The following is a 24,299-nucleotide window of genomic DNA, read 5'->3' on the forward strand; positions in this document are numbered from 1 at the left end:
CAACATTTTCCATCAATACTATAGACTAAATAAAATCTCCTTAAAAAAAGCCCAAAAAAGTAAATTTTGGAAATGTGACCGAGACAGTCTGCAGTCTTTCCTCAGGCTGTGCAGACCAAGTTGACCATAACAAACTCCCTTGCGCTCCAAACTTTTCTAAACAAAAAGGCAGAGGACTAAACCAAGCCAGTCTTTAGATCGTCTTTTCCCAACACAGGAAACGGGGGACATGAATCAGGAAGAATCTGAGGTACAACTAAGGCAGAATTTACTACAATTTTGCTAATCTTTGTCCAAAAAACTATGTACAGAATTTAGAGCAAAGTACAAAAGGTGACTTGGGGAAAGGGCAGGGGGAAATACACCTTAAGAACACCTATACAACTTTGAACCAACCAGCAGCACTCCCACATTAACTGCATAATATTAAATAACAGATCTGCTCCATTCCCTACTCACTCGCAACACAATCATAACAATTTTAAAAAAACATCAGTACACTCTTATCTTAAGCCACACAGTTGCATCTTCCTTGTTTCTACCTGAATGTTGAACTTTTTTAGAACCTTCACACTGCCTCCCATTATCCCAGTATCCAAGGCCTTCCACGTTGAAGGTCAGTAACAACAGTCCTCAGCAAGTTTGCAGTTCCTTGCACTTGTCATTTGAGTCACAACTCTGCTTGACACCAGAGTATTTTGGAGAGTGAAGGGGTTGGCTTTGTCTCTAGAAGCTACAATTTTAAACACGTTATCAAAAAGTAATGCTTCTTATTAAAAGGAAAAGCAAGCATGGGAAACAGTGAACATTTGTTTAGCTCCATTTTTCTAGACCCATTTAATTTGTTGTTCCTATGCAAATACCCCCATAGTTTCAGACAATTAAGTAATCCCCTCCAGTCCAACTTCTTTACAGGTAGAGACTGCTTCAAGTTTGCTCTAAGATTATTTTAACCCAACTGGCCACATGATATAGGATCAAGAACTGCTTGAGTTCTGGAACCCTGAAGGTCAGTTTTATTACCCATCAACTCTGGGAAGGAGACAAAGAAGAAGGGAATAGAAGAAAAAAAAAGACTGACACCAAGTTAGATTTTTTTTCAGGTGAATTTATTGAGTTATAGAAAACCTGCCAGCTCCACCATATTTACAGAGGTTTTCAAGAGGATTCTAGAGCTATTACTGCTACTGAACCACAAGTTAAAAATGCATAAACAAACCAGATCAACCACATCCATAATGTCAACTGTGAGAACACTGGTTACCTTATAGGACTTCGAGGCATATGGGGAAAATGTTTTCCAACCACTGATCTCTAAAGCCACCAGCAAGTTTCTCATTTCTCCATCTAATGTAGCTATGCCTGAAGATCAGGCATCCTTCATGCCACTGGTGATGAAAGTTCGTTTCTGTTCTTCAATATACATGTTTTATGAATCAGGAATTTAATTAGAAGGCTATTCAGAAGCAAACATTGTAAGGTGTTAAAATAATCGTGAAGAGCACAATGAAATCTCCAGTTGGTTCCATTTGGTACTTTTGTGAGGTGGTATTGCTGCCAGGTATGCATGTAAAATCCTGTCATCGCTTTGGAGACACAACCAAAGCAAATTAAGTCAAGCTTCCAAGGGCACTGTCACTACTCATGTCTCAAGCAGCACTGTAAAAACAGTGCTACCTGAAAAAAATCACATTGTGTTCTTTTCTTACTGTCCATGACACTCTGAAAGGCCGTTTTCAGTCAATTTTATCCACACAGGTGCAGTAAGAAATAATGCTCTCTGCATTCACTCGTACACCTTTCCATTCCCCAGAATCCATCGACATCCCATCCACAAAAAAGATCATGAATTCTCTAAGAGAAGGGGAGGAGAGAGCATATCTCCCAGTTCAGCTGGGTCTGTTTCCAAGTATATTCCAGCTGCATCTCAGGACCTGAACAAGTTCTACGCTACAGTAACACAATGCCAAAAGGGTTATGGACACTGATAGCCAAGGCCTGTAAGCCCACACATCTGGATGCATGAAGCTCCTGCTGACAACAGGTGGCTCTGCTTGCCTTGTGAACAAGGCTACAGTAACTTACTTGAAACTGAACTTCACACATTATTGAATATTTGGGGAAGAACCTAATCAACTTGAGTGCCAGTGGCCCTCCTCAGGGCACTGTCAGCTGAACATCTGCTGATCAGCAATCTAATTCCATTACACTGACTTGTAAAGTATTAACTAAGATTTAGAGTTACTCTACACACAGAAAACTAAAGCCCCAGAAAGAAGTCAATATCAAACAGAGTAGCAGGGAAGCTACTAATAGTATTTCAGAGAACAAAAAACAAACAAACAAAAAAAACCCCCAAAATATCCTTGCTTGTACAAAGCAAGAGGAAAGCTACCAGCTTTATGTTGAAAAGAAATATGTAACTTGGTTTCTACAGCAAGGGGCACAAAACCAAAACGAAACCCCAATCATCATCCATGCAAGAGAAAGAAACTACCATCTAACATGAAGCCTTTTTTGGAGTATGTGCTTCAGTAATGCAAGTCAGCATCAGACCAGGAAAGTCCGATAGCTCCATGTAGCAAGGAGACAGTCAGGGGCACACCACACTGTCACACTGCTCTCCTCAAAGGAAAAAAAAAAATAAATCCTCTCACACCTATGAAGTCAGCTTCAATGCTGCTCCCTGCAAAGAAGCAGCTACTCTAGGATTTTAGTAGTTAATACTGTCATCATACCAAGGGAATTCTCATCAATTTCTCAAGATTTGTAGCTGGGCCATGCTGAGAACACATTCAGCTCAAACAGTACATACCAAGTGCCACCTATGTTGGTAACTGAGGTCAGAATCCAAATCCTCAGGCGCTGAGACACTAGGTCAGATCTACATTCAAGTAACAGTTTTGTATTTGCAAGTAGGATTAGAGCAAGTCTTCAAAAGTGGAATCATCCTGGTGCTTGTGTACAAAGAGAACACCAAATTGGCATACATGCTACACTAGACCCAACCATAGTGTGAACTGTTCAAATTCAGTGCCAAACACAACAGCAATAGAATCAGCTGGAATCAAGCTGGAATTGTGAGAGGAGTTTTATCGGAGAATACTTTCAGGCATGGCCCAATATCCTTCCTCTACCAGGGTAATGGCTGAATAAGCTGCACCCACTTCTCAAATACTTTATACATCTCTTCCAGCCCTCTGGAGAAATTGATACAAGGAATGCCACAGTACTATTACTGTGGAACATACTTATCAAGAGATCTTTGCAACTCAGGAAAGCTTAGAGGGGGATTTTCCTATGTCCAGTTTTACCGAGGTAAGCAGGAATTATTTTAACTTGACTAAGATGATCAAACCTCTAGTATGTGTTAAGTGTTTCAAAGCTATTCAGGTCACTCACTAAGAGCTAAGTGATAACTTAAACATTGAGCAGGAAACCTTTGTGCTTAGTTTGTGGACTAAAGTCTGAGTTAAACCCTGTTGTTGCAAGCCAACAAAATGCAGTCATGCTAGGCTTTGCAAAGATGGTGGAGGAAAAGGGCTTGCTTCCAGATTCCTTAAAAACTGGACTATAGTGTAACAAAAGACAACTATAGTAACTATAAGTCTGAACGTCTCTACAAAAATTCTCCTCTGGACCATGAACTGGCCTTGGAAGACTCAAAATAACAAAGGCAAAGTTGTACAGCTGGAAGTGTTCTGAAAGACCAAAGGAACTTCATCCAGAACAAACTGTCATGGCCACTGACACAGAATAATCATACTGGGTAGCTTAACAAGTGGTAAAAAACTGTGAGAAAGTTTTAGTACCTACAACAGCCTGGACAATCCAGTAAACTGGTGCTTTTCCCCTTAACAGATTTAAGACTGATTACCGGTAGATACCAATAACAATCCTTTTTTTCCTGTATTGGGCCACCCTGAATCCTAGATCTGGGGCAAACTGCCCTGCAAGTTTCCATCCTGAATGATCTCTTGATTTCTTTTTTCAGTTATCCATAACCTCATGCTGAGATCTAAATTCCAGTTTTTGAAAGGCAGAGACCAAGACTCAACAACTGCCTCTTCCAATTATTTAGTGCTTGAAATTGAGACTTTCACACAGAGCAACCTAGCAGTCATACATAAATCATCACTTATTACCACACTAAGAACAGCTGTGTTAGTGGGGTTTTACTTCTCAGCAGATTTTACTTTCCCTTGATCTTCCACTTTTTTGATGGCAGCTTGGATAGCTTCTTGATCACCCAGAAACTGATGAGGGCCCAGAGGGTGCAGATCCTCATCAAGTTCCAGAAGTATAGGCACACCAGTGGGGAGAGTAACATTGATGATGTCCTCATCGGAGATGCCTGCCAAAGAAAAAAATAAAGTTACACCTGGTGAACAGCTTCCTAACTGCCTACCTAGCTCAGCCCTATTTCTGAGATTATCCAGTCTTAAAACAGCCAAGGACATGCCTCCATCAACACCAGCAGCCACTGAAGGGTCAATTCACAGCTAGACCACAGCTTGGTTAGTGTTTTAGGAACAGCTAAAGGAGGGAATTCCCACCAAGGTGAAGACAGTTTCTTCCTTTTCCAGTCTATACATGTGAAATAAACAGGGAGAGACTGTTCTGGGGACTACGTTTCCTTTAATATAGGACATGGAGAAGAACCAGTGTTCTCAATATCTTCCCAACTCATGAATCCTAAGAGGACTAGAGTCCACACATGCTACTCCAACATGAAACAACCTCTGCTAAGCAACCAATACAAACAGCCTCTTTAAAAAGGCGGGATACCAAGGTTAATTTTTCTCTTAAAGCTTCTCACACAAGTAGTCTTAAAAATCACTGTAATTCTCCTGGTGTAAGGATCACTGTTTGCCCACAACTGGTTTCTCAAAAGCAAGTTTATAGCATATTACCTACAGTACTATTTTCAGAATTACTAGATACAGGATAACTTCCTCTTTCAAATGAGGGAGAGGGGAAGGAAAGACTGGAGATGGTCAACTTGGAGCACTTTCCTGTATTTTTCCACTTCACTAAAATGTGTACCTGGGGAGCAAATTTATTTTAATCTCAGTGAAACTGCTGGTTTGGGGGGTGTGGGGGGGGTGGGGGTGTTTGAGGTTTTTTTGTTTGGGTTTGGGTGTGTTTGTTAAAAAAACACAAGTCAAAAACATCCAAGTGAATGTCGAGATCAAACCTCCTAGTAGTTTCCACACAAGGTCTAAACAGTTGCAGTAAAAAGCAGTGACTGCAAAGATATTATTCCTCAAAAAATTCCAGGCAAGAGAAAGCTAGCATCATTGGGAATGTCAATATTTCTTTTTTCTCCCCTTTTTAGAAACACTGAGGTCACAGCAGCAGCCTGCTGTTGTAAAGCAGGACAGCTTCAAGTAATTCATGCTCAGAAAATGCACACAATCAAGCTTCTAAAATGATGACACCATATAAACGAGACCAAGGTGCAAGAAGAAAACATCCTCTTGAGCAGCTGACAAAACAGATGGTTTGCAGAACATATGGGTGCAAATTTACCAGTGATTTTCACATTAAGTAGAAAAACAGAGCCAACATATGAACAGGAAAACCCACTAAGTCAAAGCACTTGGCAACAGTGGGATGGCAACGGTGGGATGACAACAGGTCAGAAAAAAACAGAACGAATCATGAGGTAAGAATCATTTTATGTCCCTGCCCAGAGACTATACAAGCATGCAAGTTTTGCAGTGACCTATTCTTCTTTTGATTAGGCTAAGCTCTCAGTTCAGCTGCACATTAGCCATTAATTTCAGAACGGCGTGAGGCAAGAGAAACAGACAAACCCTTGCAAGGAGCTTACACCTTGTTACATATTGAGCCACCACTCCATTTAGTAACAGTCATACTATGCCAGTTTAAGCACTCTCTGTATATAAGGGATAAATAATTCACCTGGTGTAGGCAGCAGTATCACAGACCTACAGAAAAGCACTCAAGGGGCATCTGAGATTTTAAAACCAAACAGAAATTGATGGGAAAAATACTGAGCCCATTTACCAAGCACAAGCACCATTCTCAAGGACTTCAGTTTGCAAAACAAGCGGCCAAGCTGCCTGAGCTCTTCTTTCAAGGATTCTTAAAGACATTAAACACATACTCATCACCATGTATTCACAGAGAATCTGGCCCTGGGAAGCGGTCTGCCCACCTCTCAAATGCAGTCGCCCAAACTAAACCATTCAGATATACACAAAGCAGATGAAGTCACGCAGGAGAATTTAGGTGAACCACACAATGTGGTCAGGAGCCAGGATATTTAAAGGTTTCCTCTAAAGATGGATTAAACAAAACTAGCTGTAGCTACATGGATTCAGAAATACATTTTACTGTTTTTACAGAACACAAAGTGACCACACCAATGTCAACTAGTATTGATTTACAAAGCCAAACACTGCAGTCTGGGACAAACAAGTTGTAGCAAGCATGTTGGCTTTCTCCTCAGGATTTTTCCTCATATGGAAGTGTTGCCTCACAGCCAGGAGGCTAGAAATACACAGTGAAGTCAAATGAAAATCCTAAAGAAACAATAGGATACTGTTGCTTTATTTCAGCACTGTTACTGTACTTGTTCTTCAGGAAGCAAGAAGCTGATCCAGCTTGTCACACAAGCTCTTCAGTTGCAGGTAAAATGCACACAGAATACTCCCGATCCAGCAGGCCGGTAGGACAGTAAAGAAATCCCATCTTACACTCCAACCATTGCAAGTGCGAGCTAACTGCTATCCAGTTACTTCATGTGCTGTAACTATAGCCAGGTGACCTTTTCTCACAGTTCATCTGAGCTGGCCTGTGTCACAACCCCATCTTATCTCACAGGGAAGAAGGGTAAAAATCAGGGAAAGGACTCAACTGCTGACTACAAGGTGCAATGGGAAGTAAGACCATTGAAGCAGCAACAGTCTTGCTTCCAGCATAATACTAAAGCCTGGGTCTCGGCACTGCTGAAGGGTACTGTGTGGCTGGAAGCAGTCTTTCCCCAATAAAGTTTAAAATTAAGGTCTACTTACTTAAAGCCATAAGAACCCACAGACATTACTGAAGTACTTGGAATATCTTCCTCAGGAACCCAGATAAAATGCTGACTGGGCAACTACATTCCTCAAGTGGACACCATCTACCTTCTCCCTCGTGAGCACCTGTTAAACATTGTTTCTTAAAGCAGCTGTGTAGAAGGAGGCAGTTAGGCATACAAACATGACAAGAATTTGGAACCACACTTATTACAAAAAAGATCTTTCAAAAAATCACGTTCAGAATTCTTCCCCAGCTCACTTATGCTCCATTTAACTGAACTGGGTGATCAAACACACAAAGACATGTAGTATCTCTGCAAAGCTTAAGAACTGACCTTTAGCTAGTAGCCCATGAGATTCTTTGAAATACTTGCACCCTGGGAAATCATATGTTGGCAGACCCCACTGGGCTTCATTTTGAGGCCCTACAGCCAACTTCTACAAGGGCTGGCTCAGCTTCTCCCTCCCTCTCCCCTGTTCTTACCAAGTTCCTTCCTTCTATTCATATGGTCAGAGCAACACAGAAAACACAACAGCTATTGAGGATAGCTATACCCCTCCTCCCCTGCAGGTCAGCTACACTTGAGGCCAGATGATTCATCCAACAAAACACACAAGATCATATGCATAAATTCAGCCACAATGGGCTTCTTCTAGAACTGGTGCTTTGTAATTGAGATCCAAATCGGGTCATAGCATCCTTCTCACAAGTTTAATGAAAATACTGAAGCTTTAGCCTAATGAATATTCAAGGCCAGATCCTGCCCTCCCTGCAGGCTGACAGAAGACCTAGCTTCAGCAGAGTAAAGGAGGGAAGTAGGCACAGTGTTAGAATCTGGCAATTAATCTTTACAGAAAGTTACCTCACTGTGCACATTTTAAGGAAAAAAAAGACGACAGGTAGGCTACCACCATGACAGCAGCGTATTATCTACATTTGTTTCACCCTTATGGCTGCCAAGACTTTTTATGTCTCTATTGGGTTTACACGGCAAGGTTTTGGTAGCAGGGGGCTGCAGGGGTGGCTCTGTGAGAAGCTGCTAAAAGCTTCCCCTATGTCCGATAGGGCCGATGCCAGACAGCTCCAAGACGGACCTGCTGCTAGCCAAGGCAGAGCCTATCAGTGATGGTGGTAGCACCTCTGCAATAGAATCATTTGGTTTAGAAGGGACCTTAGAGATCATCTAGTTCCAACCCCCTGCCATGGTGGGGACAGCTTCCACTAGAGCAGGTTGCTCAAAGCCCCATCCAACCTGGCCTTGAGCACTTCCAGGGATGGGGCATCCACAGCTTCTCTGGGCAACCTGTTCCAGTGCCTCATAGTAGAAGAATTTAATTTCTTCCTTTAATCTTTCAGCTTAAAGCCATTCCCTCACATCCTATCACTACGGGCCCTTGTAAAAAGTCCCTCTCCAGCTTTCCTGTAGGCCCCCTTTAGGTACTGGAAGGTCTCCCCAAAGTCTTCTCTTTTCCAGGCTGAATAATCCCAATTCTCTCAGCCTGTCTTCACAGGAGAGGTGTTCCAGCCCTCTGATCATCTTCATGGCCCTCCTCTGGACTCACTCCAACAGGTCCATGTCCTTACGTTGGAGGCCTCAGAGCTGAACACAGTACTCCAGGTGAGGACTCATGAGAGTAGAATAGAGGGGGAGAATCCCCTCTCTGTCTGTTTGCCACACTTTTGATGTGGCCCAGGATACAGTTGGCTCTCTGGGCTGCAAGCACACATTGCTGGGTCATGTTGAGCTTCCTGTCCATCAACATCCAAGTCCTTCTCCTCAGGGCTGCTCTCAATCCATTCTCTGCCCAGCCTGTATTTGTGCTTGGGACTGCCCCAACCCACTTGCTCTACCCTTGTCCTGCTGAGGAAGGCAATGAGAGAGCAGATAGGTGGGCACCTGGCATCCACCCAAGGTCAACACACCAAGAAGGACTGTGGCGAGTTGACCTTGGCTGGACACAAGGTGTCCACCAAGCCAGTCTATCACTCCTCTCCTCAGCAGGGCAGGAAGAGAGAAAGTAAGATGGAAAAAAACCTCATGGGTCAAAAAAAAGGCAGTTTAATAAAGCATGAGCAAAGGCCAGGCATGGAAGCAAAGGAAAACAAAAAATTCATTCTTTACTTCCCATCAGCAGGCAGTGTCCCAACCACCTCCTGGGAACTAGGGCTTCAGTATACCTAGTAGAGTTGCTCCAGAAGACAAACATTGTAACAACAAATGCTGCCTCTCCTCCTTTGTCTTAGCTTTCATTGCTGAGCAGATGTCATACAGTGTGGAATATTCCTTTGGTCAGTTTGGGTCAGCTGTCTGGCTATGTCCCCTCTCAAGACCTCACCCACCCCAACGTACTGGGAGAGGAATGTTGGAGACAGCCTTGAGGTTGTGCAAGCACTGCTTAGCAGTAGCTAGAACACTGGTGTATTGTCAACACCTTTCTAGCTACCAATACAAAGCACAGCACTATGAGGGCTGCTATGGTGAAAATTAACTCCATCTCAGCCAGACCCAACATTACATCATTACAAAAACAACTCCTGATCACAGTCTGACTTTGGGATGGCCTCAGTAATGACCACAGTCAATATGAGACAGTAGGAAAGCAAACCATGAGCCTATCATTCCCATGCAGTAGAGAAACACAGCCTGCCTTAAACTCCTCAAGCAGTCCAAGATTAAAATAGGTAGCAAGTCTCATGCCTCTTTCAGCCATCACCACTAGCTGGCAACTAAGCCATAAGGCGAGAAAGTCCCAGAAGTCTTGCGTAGGGATCCAGGCTGCGCTACCACCACCAGGAACTCAAGGCAACACTGTGACAAACTGACTTCTCCAAGCATGCAACTCCAGAGCCTTCCAGCATACATACAGTCCTTGGACAGAGCTATGGTAAAAGGTCCTCATCTCTGCCTGAAGCACTGTTGACAGTTCCTCAAGCCCAAGCTTATGGAAACTCATCACTAACAACTCACATCCGAAACCCTTCTGCCCCAGCTGCAGGTCCTTGTCAGGCAGTTTCAGCCCTTTTGCACTAGCATCAGGCACCTGCCACCCTTTTCCCTGAGCTGATTGAAACAACCAACGTGACAAAGAACTACCCACTCCCTGCTGTTTCTTGCCAGTTTACAGGCAAAGTTAACTTGCAAAAAGGCCCCACAAGCTCACAAGAAATAAGCAGAATCACAGAGCAAAGACCGTGACGAATGACAGGGAGTGCAAGGCCATCTCATTTCAACAGCAGCAAGTCGTTAGATCTCGAGCTGGTTTCTGTAACTGCCCTCAGACACTAGGACTCACAATGTGTAGCTCTAGCATGTAAACTACTGGAATACTGTAACTGCACAAGTATCACACTCACAGTAATGCAAAAGAGTAAAGTCCCAAGGACACTGCTCTCCCTGCTCACCAGCTGGTGACACCAGCATCGGGCCTCCCCAATCACCACAGTGTGCCTGCAAGCCCAGCTCCAGAGATGTGTCTCAGCTATCTGACCACCAAACAAGCCCAATGGGTGCAACATCTGCATCTTCAAGAAACCAGTAACTCCTCCCCTCCATATTTTTTTTACCCAGAGCATGACAAGGCTTAGTGACCACACCATAACCAAGAGATGGCAACCTTTCAACAGGGAAGATGTTCTAGATTCAGGCCTTCCACAAGACCCTGTCTTGAGGTACTTAATGCCTCAAGTCCTCAGAGTTAAACAGTCAGGAGGGAAGAAAGAAGTTGAGGCAACCTATCAATCCTTCTGCCAGTCACTGGGTAAATTAGTCCATTAGACTTGGTCTCCAATTAGTACTTCAACAGAAACAGGCAGCTGATCACAACTATTGTTGTCTTCACAATGGGACATTGCTAAAAGGGTCTCAATCTGAAGTGTCAGTTATTAGATAAAACTATTCCTCCTTCAAACAATTGAGAAAATCACCTGTAAATAGATCCTGTGCATCTAGGACTCTTATTTAGCAGATTTTTGCAACTGATGCTTTCATAACCAGTATGATGTTTCAGCATCCAAAGTAAAATTCATCAAACAAGTCTCACATCGTTACTTTAGATACCCTCCTCACTAATATCTTCTTGCCATCACTTTTTAAATGCATCAGAGACTGTATACCATGAAAAAAAAAAATACAGCCTGCCTGAAGACCCGAGTTACAGGTCATGGGCCATACCTACACGTCGCACAGAACAAAACTGTTGCTAAGTTATGACAAGACACTTCCACCAGCAAGCACAAGACTGCTGCCTGAGAAGAAAGTGTTACTTTTAGAGAGCCTTTCCAATCCTAACCACATAAGAACTGTCCTCTTACTCTGCCAATTTTTAGCTGTACCAGTGATGCCCTTTTAATACTTCAAGGGGGTTTATAAGAAAGATAGGGACAGGCTTTTTAGCAGGGCCCACAGCAACATGACAAGGGGTGATGGTTTTAAACTAAAAGAGGGTGGATTTAGATCAGATATTAGGAAGAAGTTCCTTACTGTAAGGGTGATGAGACACAGGAATGGGTTGCCCAGAGAACCTGTGGATGTCCCATCCCTGGAAGTGTTTGAGGCCAGGTTGGTCAGGACTTTGAACAACCTGGTCTAGTGGAAGGTGTCCCTGCCCACAGCACAGGGGTTGGAACTAAATTATCTTCAAGGCCCCTTCTAACCCAAGCAATCCTATGATCATTACATACATCACCTGAAGGTGATACAAAGAATAAGTGCTCAGAAAAGACTAGACAAGCTCAGTTACAAAGACTTAAAAAATTTATGCCAACATTGTATCTTTGACAGGATTGCACAAAACAGCCACACTTGTCCTTGGTGGCATTTATCAAATAAATAGGAATTACCTAGAAGGGCCACAGCCCAGTATCCCCACCAGACACCAATAGCTCACAACACTGAGATCTTCAGCAGCACCCTGGAGAAATGCTGCTTAGCCCACCAGGACAGAAGAGCAAGCTCTCAGAGAACCTGCTGTTTCTGTACTCCAACTGCATACAAAGAGTATGGTCCACATTGCATTAAATGCTGTTTTCAGAAAGACTGCTGGGGTTTAACTTTAAGTCCTCACATGCAAACCATGACAGATCCTACAGACATATCATACACCTTAATGAGTTCCACTCTGAGCACTGAGAAAACGAGAACAAAATTCAAACCCACAGTCAAACCCTTGTTGGCCTGACATTTTGTTGCTCTGATCATTTTTATGTGCAAGCAGAAGTCAGATCCACATTTCAAGCTCTTTTCCAATTACTCACAACACTGAAAACATCCAGATTCGGAGGATCTGCAGGCCTCCTCCAAAAAAAAAAAAAAATACATCTGTGAAATAGTAACTTCAAGGATACTCTGAAGTCTTTCAGAAAAGACATTAAATTTCACACTGAAACAAGCAGAATTGTTTCAACAGATCAAACAATGAAAACACTCATATTTACTGCCATTTAAAGTTTCCAAGCTACATATCCCAAGATTAAGTTACCACTATGATTAAGACATCCAAGCAGCCATGTAGGATTGCTGCTTGAGGCATGTGAAGCCCACTTTCTAAATGCCAAAAACCACGGCTCCAGCTAAGATAGAGAGGCCTAAGAAACTTCCACTCAAGTGCAGGACACTAAGCTTGTTAGAAAAAGTTCGCAAAGCCAAAGCCCACCTCACAGTGGGTGTTATAAATACAACAGACTGACAAACTTTAAGCACTGTTAAATCAGATTCAACTCCAGCAAGGCTTCAAGAGCAGCTCACAACCTTTCAGGAGAGAAAGGGAGACAGTCAGCAATGCAGACAAGGAACCTCTTAGATCCAGCCAGATGTAGGCTGGAGCTCTGGTGGGCGGGCAGGGGAAGAGCAGGTTGCAGTAGCAGAAGTCTTAAAGCTCTGTTCATGCCACCCTTTCAGGCCAGCTCTGCAGCAATCCAAATTTTCACTGCATGAAGGGCAGCAAAGCCAGCACATATCTGGCAGTTTCTCCTGTGTGGAGTTTGGATAGCTGATGGACAACCCTTGGTCAACAGAACTACATCCTCTGCCAAGGATTCCTCACACCTCCCTATGTAAGCATGTGCCAGGAGGACAAGGTAGGACAGACAAGGGAGACAGGTCTATTTTACTTTGGTTGAGAGTGTGGATAGCCAGAGTTATACCTAACATAATCCCAAAGACAAGCTTTGCAACTGCTCTAACATACACTGTTCTCTCTGATCTCAATGCAACAAGGAGTCCAGCCACACTGAGTTTTAAAGTAACCTTTACCAGTTACTGATGCTGTCAGCTCCAGCTTTCATGCATGCCTGTACAAGTGACCCATGGTTTCAGCTGAAGCTGTAGTGAACTTGCAGCATTTCACCCACAAAGGGCTTGGCCAGCATGGTTTCATGGAACTGGTTCCATTCTTGGGGTAGGGGGGAGCTGGGAGGGTGGCATGCATTTCACAGAGATATGAAAACTTCATGGCTGCAGATGCCCCTGCCCCTATTTCCTTTGGAAATTATTTCGTGTAGCATGTACAACCACTCTGACTACATCAGTGGAACTGGCTGAACCAGCCTTCCTCCTTCATCCAAGCAGAGATCTGTACCCCAGAATTCACTGCCTCTGTAGCTCAGGACACTTGTACATGCATATTCCCTGGACTTCTGACTCCTGCAAAAGCATCAGCTATCCTGACTGTCCCTGCATGCCTGAACACAAAAAGTGCTCAGTAGAGTCAGAGCTGTAGAGACACACACCAGAGAGTCTGACAACTGAAAGTGAGTGGACACAATTCAGTCTGTGCATACTTGCAACCACAACTCTAGTAGGCTGCATTCATACATGTATAATCACTAAATTCTACTCTACTCGCAGGCAAAGAAATTAATATAGTCCATCTTCCAGTTTAGGATAACCTAAACTAGAAGCTATGTCACTACAGAAGAGGCAGGGGGGGAAGAATCTATCAATGACTTAAAGCCTTTTCAAGTCCCAAACAAAGCAACCTTATACTAAGCCACCAACTTAACTGTTTAATGGTAGGCATTTTCTATATTGGGAAATACAACATTTGCATAAGCTTTTGCAAGTCCCTACTCTCTGCAGAACTCCCTGCCACAGCAGCTTTTTAAAGTAAAGAACTATCAGGAATAAAGCCTCAGAAGTCACCCACCACAGTAACACTCAAGAATGTCTTTCACAAACCAGGACAAGCAATTTATTCCACTGCGTTGTAGCAATGCTTGTTTAATGAACAGATTATGACTTCAACCCTTCTGACAAAGCAGCTGAATAAAGACAAAGACTCTTCAGGCTCTAACTATTCTTGGATATCTAGACCAACCACAAAGTTAGAATACACCAATCTAAAATAAGCAGTGAGAAACAAGGTGAAAGCATCTGGCTCTCCTCTTTACATTCTAACAAATTCTCTCCTCCTTCCACATCCCCCAGTTTGATTCCTGTTCCAACAGGCCAACTTTACTTTCTCCTTGGAGACCAAAAACATTAAGTGTTACATTGCCCAGATAATAATATACACTACAGAACAAGATGCAAAGCTCTAAGCAGTTGTGTAAGGAGAAGAGAGGACAGCTGAAAGGAAGACCCTTACCTTCCACATGCTTCAGCAGTGCCCTGCTGCTGTTACCATGAGCAGAGATAAGGATCATTTTGCCACTTTTCAGTTCTGGCACTATCTTTTCATTCCAATATGGAAGGAGTCTATCAAGCACATCTTTTAGACTTTCAGCCTTTGGGAGATTATCCTGAGAGACATCACTGCATTTATACCGGCGATCATTGTATATCTCTTCATAGTAAGGATGAGATTCTGTTATGGGAGGTGGGGTAACATCATAGCTTCTCCTCCACATTCTCACTTGCTCCTCCCCATGATTCAGAGCCATTTCTGCTCTGTTGAGACCAATCAGTGCGCCATAGTGACGCTCATTAAGTCGCCAGGAACTCTGAATGGGCACCCATTCTTGGCCCATCTCTTCCAGGATAAGCCATGCAGTCTGGATGGAGCGGCTGAGTACAGACGTGAAGACAAGGTCAAACTCAAAGCCCAGAGCTTTAAGGTGTTTGCCACAGTTCTGAGCTTCCTTTATCCCATCACTGCTCAGCTTCTGGTCCACCCAGCTGCAGAAGCGATTCTCCTTGTTCCAGGCTCCTTCCCCATGTCTTAGGAGAACAAGTCTGTACTTAGCCATCTTGGTTGCAACTTAGCACAGATGACAACAGGTCTGGCATCTAATAATGATGCATCTGGACAGAGACATGAGATAGATATATCAAACACCTCACAGATAACACATTACAAGTAGTAATATGGCAGCAAAGAGTAGACAACTATCAAAATCAAAACAAAGAAACAAGTGTCTGCTGAGTATGTTTTTACCTTTGAGGTCTCCTGACTTTGAATTCCTTTCCACCCCCAGGTGGGAGGAAAATTTTGCACCATCCTCCACCCAGCTTGTTGCAACTAGCCCACTTAACCAACTGATGAGTCGCAGATTTGTACAAGCTGTTCTGGCCTACAGATTTATCTCAAGTGCTCAAACAAAGCCTCACTCAACATCAGGGGCTCCCAACGAGAGAAGCGGCTGTCACTGGTGACCTTAGAGGTGAGACATGAAGCCCAAGCTTGTTATGAGCTGCCCAGATCCACACTGGCTCTAAGTGAGTTCAGGCACAAACAGCAGCCAGAGCAAGTGGAGAGGAAGACCACAGAATTGGAACTGGCAATACACAGAATCTTACTAGTTTTCCTCAAGAGATGTCACCACAATCATGCTCTGCATAACGAACTCCTCACATCCCCATCCTGTCCTGGTAATTATGCCAGTCTCTGCCCAATTTTTCCCCAAGCCACCTCCTCCATCATTCCTCTACACTCAAGTGCGACAACATAGCTACTCTGGGATGCAATCCACCACTAGCAAGTCCCCATTTCACTGAACCCATAAGTGACCTCATAGATGATCCCATCCCCTTCTTGACTTTCAAGTGTATTTTCTCCCTCTTGTGTCTATGAATACCAGATTCTCAGGCACCGGGATTAATGCTTTTATTTTTGCAGTGGGCACAAATGGCATATTTGCTGTCCTCATTAAGTAACAGACAGCTACACATTCAGAAGGTCAAACAGCACCCTTCTCTGCTCCTGTTGACTAAGTAACACCACCTCTGGATTGTCTTTAATGAGAGATGGATTTTGACCATCCACCCAAGCTTTTGCACTGTGGTCAAACATCTTCTAGCAGATTGTGTAATGCCCAAAAGGTCCATCTAACACAGCACTGCAACTCTGAAAGCCCCACCTGATCACTCTGGTCAGAGACATCACAGACTAGATAGCAATGGACAAAGCACAGGAATCAAAATATAAAGATAAGACTCTGCGCTGGGAGGACTGTTGTATATTCCAATGAACATTCAGTGCTCTCAAAACCACGGACAGTGGGAGACCGAGGTCCGATTTCTGCACACCCAACTCTGGACTACATTTCCATAAGAGACATGCTTATGGGAGCTCCCATCATCTCAGGTCGGTTGGAGCTGCTTCAATCACACTCCCAAGCGTCTCGAATTCAGGCCCACTGTGACCCTAAGTTTAGTCAGTAGGATGGGTTATGCCCATGGAGTTTTGGGAAGCACCCAGCACTGTATCAGCATTCATTTTTACCAGATTTTCAAAAAGTGTATAGAAAAGTTGAATTAACAGCCTCAGTAATGTGATCTTGACTGTAACAGCAGTTTAGTTCTCTTTTACTCCCACTGAAAACAGTCTACATCACACAAAGACACTATGCAAAACCTCCCCAGCTCTAACTTTGACTACTGGTACAGCTGACTTAAAAAGGCCTTTGAGGACTGATGGATTTTTACAGAATATCAGGAGTTACTGTCTGACACAGAAGGCAGTTATTAAGAAAAAAAAAAGGAAGTCTTCTGCAATTTCATGCAAAGGAGGCTTAAATTTCCTGTATGACAATGAGCATCTCAGACAAAAATCTCTTGTACATTCCACTTTCCGCTCACACTAATCTTCATGTTAAATGAAGAAATCAATTATTGTTAGGATTCAGGTGGCATGTCAAATCAGATACAACAAACTACAGCATTTAAGGTCCGAGGCTTAAAACAAAAGGAGTATCAGACAGCATTTCCACCTAAAGCCATCTTTCTCCAGCATCCCACAGATACGATTAAAAATTGCAGTGTGTTCACAGCATGAACTACTACACAAAACAGAGCTTTTTATGGGGCTATAACTCCACAGACACCTCACTGTTCAGATTAATTGACTGTATAACCCACAGGAACAGACTGCATAATTTACACAACCTAATTAAGACCCAACAATAGAGGTGATACACCTGTTTGTAGAAGTTCTTAGCTGGGTACTTTTGGCCAAAACCAATAAAAAACCTCAACAAATATAACACAAAACACTCATACAAAGACCTAAGATCACCGGGGGACCATGAACTCTAGTTCAGTCATATAAAAGATTAGGCAGAACCGCTGTCAAAACAAATTTAGAGAAGACTGGCCGTCACAGCATTTAAATATCAGTCTGCTTATGGAAGCATTTAAGCTAGAAAGCCTGAGAGCAACACATGGAAATAATGCCACTCACCTTTCCTATGGCAAATCCCAGCAGAGACTCAAGACCTGCTTTATACAGAAGCCACCACACACTCTTGACTAGTTACCTGCAGGAAGAGAATGAACATCAAGTGCTCACTCAGAAGGAAACCGCAAGTACAAATAGTTATGCCAACCATCATTTGCTCTCAGAGATGTAAGAAAATAAAGCACACACCCCTTGTATGAGCTGGGAAAGCTACCAATTTCCTTCTCCCAAAAAGATGCAAATGCACAGCTCCTGCATTCCCAGCAGGGGAAAAGCTGCTCGTCTCCCAGATGCCCCAGGATATCCTTTGCTCCCCGAGATTTGTTTAGACAGTAATTACCATAGCTCTAGCATGCAGAAATCTACCAAAACCTCTGAGACACCACGGGGGATACAGACCACAGACCTGAACCCAGCACAGAACAGGAACACAGAGCTTAAACTCAGGGCGGCAGAACACAGCAAGGTGCTAAGGGTAACAGCTTACATCGGCAGAGCGTTCAACCCAGCACAGTTTTAAGGTCGAGCTGCCAGAAGCAGTTCTTTCCCGGTCTCCTCGCTCCAACCAGCGCAGGCTCGCCCGCTCAGCGTTCCCATGCAGCGTCCCTGTGCGGTGCACCTGCCCCCCAGCCCCCCAGGAGCGCAGAGGCTTCACCCAGAGGCAGCTCCCCTACACACACGGGGACACAAGGCTGCCCGGGAGCGGGACCGCAACTCGCCCGCCGCGCTCCGCGTCCCCCGCACACGAGCACACACGCGAGGCGCCTCAGCTGCCGCCCCCCCGGCGGCGCCGCCCGCCCCGGGCCCGGGCCCGCCACGCTCCCGCTCAAAGGGCCCACACACGCACCCGGCCGGCCCCGGGTCCCGACAGCCGCCAGCGGGGCCCGGCTGCGCCCCCCGCCTCAGGGAGTCCCCCCCGGGCCGCGACAACCCCCCTCCGTCGGGCCGCCGGAGCGCCGGCACAGCCCCCCGGAGAGACCGCTCCCCGCCGCCGCGGGCTCCAACGCCTGCTCCCCCGCAGGGAGCCCCCCTAAGCCCAGGGGCCCTCCACCCCCTCCCCCACGGCCGCTAACCACCCTCCCCCCACGCTCGTCTCCCAGCTTCAGAGAATTAAGACTCGACCGGCGCTGCCTTACAGGGACCACGGCAGCAGGTTGCAGCCGCGCTCCGCAGCCCGCCCCCGGCACCACAGCAAACACTCACCGCCGCCGCGCCGGGAGAGGGGCGGGCCCCGCGTTTTACTGAGGCCCCGGCGTCCCCGCGCCCGCGAAGATGGGGTGTCTGATTGGCTAATCCAGAGGATGAGCACTGCCCTCAGCCAATGAAGCCGAGCCTGTGGGCGGTGACGCGAAGGAGCGGCGTGGTGCCCACGGCGCGCTAGGGCCCGAGCCGAGCCAGCCCGGCCCGCACGCGCCCCCCCGCTCTGCCCGGGGCTCGAGGTCCCGCGGGGCCTGCGGCCATGCTGGGGTCGCTGCCCCCCGCCGCGAATGCCTCCTGTAAGGGCAGGTCGTTCTGCCAGGGATCGCAGCCGAGATGCTGGTTCCCCCCGTGGATCGGGACACGCAAACGCCGGCCCGCTCTGCCGGCACCGCCAAAACGGAGAAACGGGGTCACGGCAGCGTGTGCAGAGCGCGACGGGCGGCAGCCAGGCTGCTGGCTTCTCCCGAAACCACCCCCGGCCCTGCTAACGCCATAGGCACCGGTGGGTTCCGCTCCTCCAGGGCCACGGCTGCCCCGCGCCTCCGTCCACCCCCAGAGAATCTCCCCCCCACGGCCTCCTCACCCACCGCCGGGCAGGCGGGCAGGGGGGCAGGCAGGCGGGCAGGGAGGGAGGCAGGCAGGGAGGGAGGCAGGGGGGCAGGGGGGCAGGCAGGGGGGCAGGCGGGCAGGGGGGCAGGCAGGGGGGCAGGGAGGGAGGCAGGCGGGCAGGGAGGGGGGCAGGGAGGGAGGCAGGCAGGGGGGCAGGGAGGGAGGAGGCCAGAGGCCGGCTCACTCGCTGGGCACACCAGGAAAGAGGCAGGGAAGGAGCTGGGCTGCCCCCCCGGATCCTTCCTGCTCCCCTGCCCAGAGCCTCCTTGCATAGCACCGGCACCTTGGGCTGCCATCCAGCACCCCGCGCTCCTGCCCAGGAGGTGAGGAAAGGGGGCGCAGGGTCAGCCAGATGGGGGGGGTTCCAGGCAGAGGTCGCTTTTTCTTCTGGCTTTAGGACCTTTTGTTTTCAGTGAGAAGCAAGGGTCCAAAATCCCATTACTCATAATGAAATCAGCAGGGGAAAAAATAGACGTGAGTCTTCCTAATGATCGTGCTAGCTACCCTCATGCCTGTCATTCCAATCCAAAGTAATCAAAACCACGGACGGGACTGCGCAGCTCCCGCTAGCAATGGAAAGAAGTGGTGTGGGAAGGTGGTGTGCTTTGCTGCTTCTGTTGCCAAAGGTCTGCTTTTATTTTCAAAAAGAAGCAGAGCACATCTTGTATACATAATCTGACTCACAATTTCTTCTCTAAATGTTTACCCCTGAACAGCCACAATGCAAAGTTTAAAGGGCCACAAACCATATGTATACCTAATGTGATCTATCACCCTTTCCACGGCGGTGGGTGGGTGTTATCTTCCATTTTTAATGGGTTAAAATGATAGTGCATGAAAAAGAAAGATGGGGGATCCAGATTCTGCTAGGACAAAGTAACACAAGGAAACTAAAGAAAATTTTGGGCAGAAGTTTTAAAATAATGTCTCTAAAGTGCTGTGAGGAGAAAGGGTGTTTTGTTTTGCACTTAGAGGGATTAGATCCTCACCTGTCAGTGGGACAGGACCAGCCAGATGAAACACTGCTTCGCTAAGCTCTCAGCCACAGCACTGTGTGCTAAGTGGTTTAGAGTGGCCAGGCTGTCAGTGAGCAGCATCCTGTGCCTCTTTGGTGGTTACTGCACTGACTTTGTTACTTGCTTATTTAGGAAGCTCTGGAAAGCATTCTGCATCTCAGGGAGAACATTTTCAATGTTTTTCTGCATAAAAAGAGCTATGTCTGACCTCGGTACAGAACCACAATAAAATCTGCTGCTTCTGCAAAATGTTTCCACTAGATGTGAATTGTGCTTACAGTTACATATATAATATAATCCTTTTCATGTTACCCACTAACTTTAATGTTAACAATCACCTTTCGTCTCTATCAGCTTTGTCTAAGCCAGAACCTACAGTACAAAGCTAGTCCAGCCTATGTAATCAAAGTATACTTCTAAGTTCACTGTACCAGAAGAGTTTGATTTGCCACCCATCAGCTCAACCTGGCAAAGAGAAACACTCCCACATCGCACTGCATTCACCCTGCCTCCAGTCAGGGCAGACCTGCCTCCTCTTGTATGAATATACTAGAGGTACAGCTCTGAATATGGGTGCATCACAGGCAAACTAGCTGATTGACTTTGCAAGGAAAAGAACCAAAGGTCCTAGAGATAGAAAGAAAAATATTTCTTCCTGAGTATCAGCACTATGTATTGGCTATACTTCAATCATTAATGCAATTAACAGAAGGAAACATTATATGTCAATACGCAGTCATAACTACAAATGAGTAGACAGCAACACAAGCCAGGATCTCCATGGCCATTAAATACAGAGGGTTTAACTCCAGTAGCCTTTGAACAAGACCATTTCATTGGCATGGCAAAAACAGCCTCATGACCTTGATTCATATTTCAAACTACACAAGAATGGAAGAGTTGAAGCCATATCCCCGTTTTTGACTTCTTGCAGACAGCTACACTCATTTGGCAGCTATTATCTCTCAGACCAGCTGGGCTATGTTTTTCAGGGTCTCTGCTGTGGAGCCCTTCCAGGCTGTAGTGTTTAGCTGGAATGTTTATGGCAGAAGCAGTTCAGGAATCTCCTTTCCTCAACACATACGCTTCCACTGGGGCACCAGTGCAACTGCACTGCACTGAAGAAAGGCCTGGAGCTAAGTGAGGCAGAAACAGAAGAAAAAAGCACTGGAAATAAGAAAGACAAATTAATGATTGATGAAAACTGTGGCAAACAGGAGCGTTCTTCACTGATTATGCCCTTGATATACTTTTTCATAGAATAGTTACTTTGTTCAAAGCTAGGTGAAGTATTCGCCATAGAGCACTGCAGACTTACCCATTATAATTTCCAGAAGACTCTGAGCTCTTTGTTTAGAACTATTTGATACCTGATCTGTCTCTACTAATAATTTCATCTTCAAAAGAAACATCTGTAATCAAATCCTCACACTCTTTAATGAAATCTTCTCTCTCAAACTTCCTCCTGGGTGTTTTTCTACTGCATGAAAATATGCCTTCCTCTCCTAGGCTCTCCCTACTTCTTTCCACCTTCGGTTGCTGCCAGCAGCATGCCTGTTTTCTCTGCCACCCAAATGTGTGCCCAAGGAATCCTCACCTTTTTCTTGGATGTAGGCCCATTCAGGTCCTTTTTAACACTTGACAGTTTTTCTTCTACAAAAGTCCTAGGTCCTGTCTTTTCTCTGTCTGCTATCCATGGTATTGTTGTTTCACATTCCTCTGCAACTTCTCTGATGGTCCACTTTCATTCAAGGCCAAATTCGTATTGAGAACACTATGCAGAGAGATGAAACATATCATTTCCCCAAGAGGACTCAGGAACCGTTACATCATAAAATCACTCAGGCTACATCCATCTCCCTGCCCATCACACCACAATACACTGGTCACCTCTTCTCTTGTAAACTAAACACAAACTTTAATTCTTGCAAGCAATCAACTGCAATGTGGACAGGGGCCTGGGAAGCTTCCTGTTAGCAGGACTGTGCTAGCCAGGAGGGATACCTTTCCTTATAACACCACAGCCACCTTACCCATCCATGCCTTCAGCCTCCTTACTTATTCTTTTTACATCTCTGCTTACTCAGTTTTTCCAGTTTAAAAGACCACTTTATTCACTTTTTCAATCAGTCCACGAGATGTCAATATCACTTTTTCACCCAAGCCTAGTCTCAAAACTCCCTTGTTTAGCTGAATCCCAAGCAAACTAAGGTGTATTCATGGACTGGCAGCTGTTTTCCTTGTTCTTGAGACCACAGCCACAGCTTACATGAAGTACTGCCCAGTACTGTTGGCCTGAAGTCCTTCACACACCTCTATACACCAACCTTGGTCTATAATACAAGGAGAATAAAGCCTTCTCCATCAGAACTCAGAGAGCACATAGCAGGCAAGGACATACCGGTCCTCCTTGTGTCTTTTTGTTAGAGCCACTCACCGAGTCTTGCATTAACCAGACAAGTTAACAACATTTTCTTGGCTCAAGCATACCTATGCATGGGTAATTTTTCATCACACACCTACGCATGTTTGTCAATATATCACACCACCGTGTCTTAAACCAAGCCTATTATTACCTAAAACCTGGGGGTGCACCTGACAGAGCAGGGAGGCATACTTTGCACACCAGTTAGTCACCCAATTACAATTTAAGCTCCTCAGTGAAGGGATTTTTCCACCTTTTGTTTTACTAGTGCCTAATACAATGCTGCTTTCATATGCAAATACAGTGGGGCTTTCATCCTTTTTGGGTATGGAGGCAGTATATAACTTCATGCATCTGAGTGGATTCTCATTAAGTCAGAACCAGAAGCATAAGTCCATGGAGGGCAAATAAAGTATTCTACTGTTTTGGTTAAACAAAAAACAAAACCCAAAAACTCTGAACTCCATTGCTTGGGGGCAAATCTGTTCAAAAAAAGAGAGAGGTGAGTGTGTAAGCACTTAAACTAACCCTGCATTTGTGACCAGAATCATAGCGGTAGTCTTTAAGTAAATGCAGAAGTTTTTCTGAATCATTAAGTACCAAATAAATGACTGAGAAAGAGGAAGAAAATACATAAAAGCCTTCATTATATGCAAAACAGATGGAGGGAAGCTGCTGTGTGAGACACCATATTCCAAACTCAAAGTGGGAACAGAATTTCTTAAGTAATCCCTACAGCTAGGTACTGCTAATGTTACTCTGAATTAAAATGTGTGACTTCTGTGTGTTTGTTTGAAAACTTCACTCAAAAAAAATGTTTTATTTCTGCATATGCCAAGCTGAAAACATACACATGGGAAAAACCTTACATTCTCTATGCTCTCAAAACTGTTACGCAGACATCTTCAAATAAACACCTTACCATAACAGGTGCCTAGATGCTACAGAAAAGTGTGTGGAACACAATGTTCTGAAGGAGCCCTCATGGATATAGCTCTAGCCCCCAAAAATAGTTCTAAAAGAAGTTGTACAGGGTGCCAATGGCTGGGAAAACAAATCCTTTCTCACAACCAGAAGTTTTCCCATTTCTAGAGCACGAAACACAATTTTAAGATCTACAAGGTTCATTTAAATTTTGTGGGTTTGGAGTGGTTTACATTGCAGGTTTTGGTTTGGGACATTTAACTGTTTTCTTGTTGCAATACTGTGCAAATTAACTTCTTGTAGCAGTATCAAAAGCAAAGAAAATCTCATGATTTTCTGCCTTTTTTTTCTCCATGATAAAAAAAGTACTGCAGACATCAGACGTCAGTAAGAAACTGTCTGGGAGGAGATAATTTAAAAGGGCCTCTTGAAAAAAAGAAAGCAGCAGGGTGGTGTCTAGTC

General features: G+C 45.1%; 1 protein-coding gene across 2 annotated transcripts in view; it reads right to left on the reverse strand.

Annotated features, from left to right (window-relative positions):
* Nucleotides 1–1,078: 1,078 nt before the first annotated feature.
* BPGM (bisphosphoglycerate mutase) overlaps nucleotides 1,079–24,299 on the reverse strand; it is a 29,077-nt gene continuing 5,856 nt past the window's right edge. The window contains exons 1-4 of one of the 2 annotated variants that reach the window (XM_055712145.1): nucleotides 18,800–18,923; nucleotides 17,667–17,742; nucleotides 14,634–15,289; nucleotides 1,079–4,354 (exon numbers count right to left, since the gene is read on the reverse strand). In XM_055712145.1, coding sequence (XP_055568120.1) covers nucleotides 4,176–4,354; nucleotides 14,634–15,234 — 780 coding nt within the window. In that variant the 5' untranslated portion in view covers nucleotides 15,235–15,289; nucleotides 17,667–17,742; nucleotides 18,800–18,923 and the 3' untranslated portion in view covers nucleotides 1,079–4,175. Of the gene's footprint in view, nucleotides 4,355–14,633; nucleotides 15,290–17,666; nucleotides 17,743–18,799; nucleotides 18,924–24,299 lie in introns of those variants that run through there. The other variant, XM_055712146.1, reaches the window with a different exon arrangement.

This window comes from Falco cherrug, chromosome 5 (genome assembly GCF_023634085.1).
Source record: "Falco cherrug isolate bFalChe1 chromosome 5, bFalChe1.pri, whole genome shotgun sequence".
NCBI classification, from domain to species: Eukaryota; Metazoa; Chordata; class Aves; order Falconiformes; family Falconidae; genus Falco; species Falco cherrug.